The 4,844-nt window shown below is 36.2% G+C and overlaps 1 protein-coding gene across 1 annotated transcript; it reads left to right on the plus strand.

Annotated features, from left to right (window-relative positions):
- The first annotated feature begins 2,947 nt into the window (after window positions 1-2,947).
- LOC149202424 (uncharacterized) lies at window positions 2,948-4,343 on the plus strand. Its single transcript, XM_089399985.1, has 2 exons — window positions 2,948-3,151; window positions 3,259-4,343. The coding sequence occupies exons 1-2, from the start codon at window positions 2,965-2,967 to the stop codon at window positions 4,143-4,145; spliced, it is 1,074 nt and encodes a 357-aa protein (XP_089256111.1). The 5' UTR covers window positions 2,948-2,964; the 3' UTR covers window positions 4,146-4,343.
- Window positions 4,344-4,844: the final 501 nt, after the last annotated feature.

Genomic DNA, 4,844 nt, shown 5'->3' on the forward strand with positions numbered 1-4,844 from the left:
GGTCCACCATAGTTATCTCATCTGTGGGTTAGAAGGTGGTGCATTTCCAAATAGAGCACGTTATTTCTCCCATATTTTATCCATTGCACTAAGTGTGAATAACAATGCGGGACACCCTAATTATGCGGTCATTTTTGTTATTTCTTTTTTCTGAGAATTCTACCCCCTTAGGTCCCTCATAGATTTGTCTTAAATCACATAACATGCTATGAGTTTGTTGACAGATAAATTTTGGAGGTGGTATCAAAGAGCTTTAATAGTGGTTTGCATGTTATTTCCTTAGTTCTTGTTTATAAATATTACAACACCTAATGGTGCATAATGAGGTAGTACCTAGGAAGTAATTTAATATATCATAAAAAATGTTGTGTATTTGAGTAGGGATATTTATAGGTATAACAGGAACCACAACAATTGAGGCATGGTCAAGTTGGACATTCTTGTAGTACCTATCATGTTATATCTTTTAAAGAATAGCATCCATGACGTGATATTTGGTGACATAATAATGATAATTTTTTCCCTATGTTTCATGCCTTCTAACAACGAAAATCTCTGAATCTTGAAGTTTGCATCAGAAGTCATTAGTGATTGTGTTAATGCTTTGTGGGAAACTAATAGTGTTTCCACTATATTTGTATTAGGCACTTCAAGCATGCTAACTTAAAATAGTGGGCTCAATCACGTGATGAGAAATTCTTCTACTTGGGTAAGAAATGACAAGAAAATGGGTTGGTCTCTGAGATCCATATTATTATATTTAGAGAAGAGGTGGCTATTTATTTTCATGCAACAGTGAAACCATCACAAGATATGGTTGTATGAATTCCAATGTAGGACTCTATACAAGTATTATAAGTATGTATTTTGGACGAGGAATCGATTCATGTGGAATGAAGTTGGCTACAATTAACCTTCTTGAACCCAAACATGCAAAGGTAATATATATGTGGAATGAAGTTGGCTACAATTCACCTTCTTGAACCCAAGCCATAAAATGATGGTTTTCTTCATTCTTCAAACAAGTTGCAATGATCAATCAAGCATCTATATGTAAAGGGCATCAAGACGCCTTGATTGTTCAAAATAGAAACTATCAATCAAGCATAAAAAAAGACATAATTAATGGCCTCCAAAAGGTGAAGGGAATGCGTGATAGTTGGATTTGAAGTGATATTGGAGCAAATACTTTCCAACCTTACTATTTTCACATGTGCCTAACTTAGAAAATAGAATTTATAAAATGGTATGATGGTGGTTGTTTGTTTTCCATCACTTGACTTAATGGTGTCTACACTCTCCTTTTTTTTTATTAGATTTTAAATTGAACCTCTGTGTTGATAATATAATCTATTGTAAATGTGAAAGTTTTCAATGTTTTCTACAAAGCCTTTGTAAATTATCAATGTGACTAAGTTAAGCACATTGACTAAAAAATTGTTTAAAATTTAAATCAAATTTCAAATTAAATCCAACATATTTCAATCTACACAAATATAATAACAAGAAATGATATATGAATCTAACTTAGTTTTAAAATTTTATTTATTAAACATTTCTTATATTAAAAATGTTCCAAATCTTCGAAGTTGCTTTAAGAAATTCAACTTCAACATGCTATCAAGTATGTAATCCAAAATGATTCAACTCCAACATGCTATCAAGTATGTAATTTAAGAAATTCAACTTCAACATGCTATCAAGTATGTAATCCAAAATTCATTTTAGTTGCATCTTGAGAAAAATGGAATCCCACTATCTTAATGTCTGTGCAAGATCTTAACCTATATGGATATTCATAAAGTTCCAATCTATTTAAACTTGGGAAGAACATCTAGATTTCTATTATTGGAATATGTAAATATGAAAGTTCCATTCTCAAGGTTTGAGTTATAAGTTAATATGCCAAATCTTGATCCATTATATTGACTTAAACGAGAGAGGGTCTTTTACAGATTTTTGGGATTCCCAACAACTTAAAGTTCCATTCGACTTTTGTGTCCAAGGATAGCTTAAATAAATAAATAAATACAACTTATAAATAAACAAAGTAATAAATAAATAAAAACAACTTGAAGTGAAAACTCAAATGGTAAGAATTTCTAGATTTAAGGTGGTAAGAATTTGTAGTTTTAAGCTGTCACTTTATGATTCCATCGACAGTTAAACACTTAAAAGGCCTGAATCATAGTCCCGACATTGTGAGTTACAGGGTGATTTCCACGTCAAATACGGCCAACAAATTTCCCACCTGTCACCATTATGTGTTAAAATGATCAAACCGACATGAGAGTTGCAGAAACCGTTGGTTGCTTTAGATTTGAAAATCCTAACCTGTACGTATGTTCCTTTGAATTTCTATTATTTTATATAAATTAAATTAATAAATAAATCATAAGTTACTTCTGTTAATGCTCCACTTCTTTTATAACATAAATAAATAGAAAAACCATAAGTTGACTCTTCGAATTCCCAGTCCGAATTCTGAGTGATCTCGTCGTCCGCGGTACACCAAACCCATCTGCAATGGTGTTATACACCACGTATTTTGAAAAGGACAACCCGTCAATCAACAAAGGAGCAAATTTCGTTATGCAATGAAGCTTTGGGCGGGCAACGTGGGAATAGAATGAATTTGCGATATTATAATAGGAACAACCAAGTTTAAAGATCGGTTATAGTTCGGAATCAGTACACAAAGATACGACGCGTAGTTTCAAACTTTCATGTTATTTTTCTGTGCTATGCACAAAACCATATAAAACTGTATGACTTTTGGCTGGGTTGGTAATCAACCAATAACTACAAAATTCGGTATGTCCTGCACAACTGCTCTGGTGTTTATTTTACATGGACTGTTGAACGACCAATGCGAATGCGGAGTCGAATATGCCACTATATATATAACGCGATCCTTCTGCAGAAACAACATAGCTAAACATATATTGAGTATCTTCAAGTATCATGGCGTCCATTGCAATTCCTGCAACATCAATTACTGTTCTATATTTCCTCTTGAGCTACTTGGCTTTGGCTGGTGCGACTACTTTTGCAAGCCAAGGGAAGGCCTCATCGATCTTGGTTGTGGGCAAAGTGTTCTGTGATACATGCCTCGAGGACAGGCTTTCTGAAAATGGCTACGTTATATCCGGTACCATTTTATGTCATTTTAATATTCATTTTCTTTCTTATAATAAATACATGACCCTAAATGTACTGATCTTGCATTGTTCCTTTCACCTTTTGATGAACGAACAGCTGCTTCGATAGCTGTGGAATGTGAACTCAACAGGAAGACGATGAACATATATTTTCTCGGAGAGACAGACGAAAATGGAGAATTCAGGGTGGAGCTTCCCTCCAACATTTTTCAGTCTGCTTATCAATTGAATAATTGTTGGGTGAAGCCTCCCAACACCCCTTTCGACTCGTGCAACATTCCCAGAATATCTGCACCATCAAAACTTAGTCTACAGTCGGCTTCCCATGGAGTTGTCACGTACAGTGCAGGCTCGTTTAGCTACCGCCATGAAACTGTGCCTCCATCCTGTTATTCGAAAGATTTGTTGGCAATGATCCGTGGTCGAGCAATGGCTGAGGATGTTGACCAGTCTTCGAAAGCAGTCCAACAGATGCCCACAATCCCTTCGTTGCCACCCGCTACCCTTCCCAGTGTTCCCCCTCTTCCCAAGTTCACTATTCCTCCACTGCCAAGTGTTGCTCCTCTCCCCAAAATCTCTCCGCTGCCTCCCCTCCCCAAAATGTCTCCATTGCCAGGTGGTCCTCCTCTCCCCAAAATCTCTCCGCTCCCGCAGTTCAGTGTACCTCCTCTCCCCAAAATGTCTCCATTGCCAGCTGCTCCTTCTCTACCTAAAATCTCTCCGCTCCCACAGTTGAGCGTACCTCCTCTACCCAAAACGTCTCCATTGCCAAGTGCACCCGCTCTCCCAAAAGTCGCTCCGCTGCCTCAGCTGAGTGTACCTCCTCTCCCCAAAACTCCTCTACCTCAATTGACTTTCCCTCCATTTCCAAAACCCAACATTCCAGGCTCTCCTCCTTTCCCACAGGTTCCTCAAATCCCACAAATCCCAAGCTTCCAATTCCCGCCGATCCCATTTCTCACGCCGCCACCTCCTAGTCACTAAAATAGCGCTTGATTTTCAGGTTTCCGCAGTATTCTTTGATCTATAGCTATTATTTGTATTGTTGGATGGTGCGTATACATTCGTCGTCATTTGTTTAAGTCATACCTCTGATAAAGGTCTGGTTTTAGGCGACTGTTGGCCTCTGAGCTTTTCCAGATAGTAGTTTAATGTGCATTTGTAGGAGCGATCATTTTTATGTTTGGCAATAAAATGACGGGATAGCTTTGTTTTCTCGTAATGAATGCTCATTTGTGGCGATGAATTCATGTTCGACGTGAATGTTATCAGAAATTGGTATTTATAGTGCTGACTAATTATACCGAGAATCGTATCCAGAAGGATTAAAGACGTTTAAGAGCAATTAAACCACCAAAAATTTTAAATTAAAATAAAAAATCTAAATCGTGTCATGAAAAAAAAAAGGGAAGACATCTTAAATATTCTTTCAATAATATGATTTAATATTTATAAGAAAATTTTACATTCATTTTTCATAATTATATTTTCATGATGGATAAATGCAATCATGATGTAATATAGTCAGAAAAATTTAAAAAAGCAAAAAAAAAAAAAGGAAGAAGAACCCAGAAAGGCTGAGTGAATCGGAGTACTTGGCATCAATTTGAATAAGATATGAGTATATAAGCCACGTAACTGTTAGTAGCATGGTGGTGTACAACATGGATCCTCAAAATTATA

Source organism: Pinus tabuliformis, chromosome 2_1, assembly GCF_031772625.1.
Source record: "Pinus tabuliformis cultivar Carrire ecotype Pingquan chromosome 2_1, CPIR1, whole genome shotgun sequence".
Taxonomy (NCBI): Eukaryota; Viridiplantae; Streptophyta; class Pinopsida; order Pinales; family Pinaceae; genus Pinus; species Pinus tabuliformis.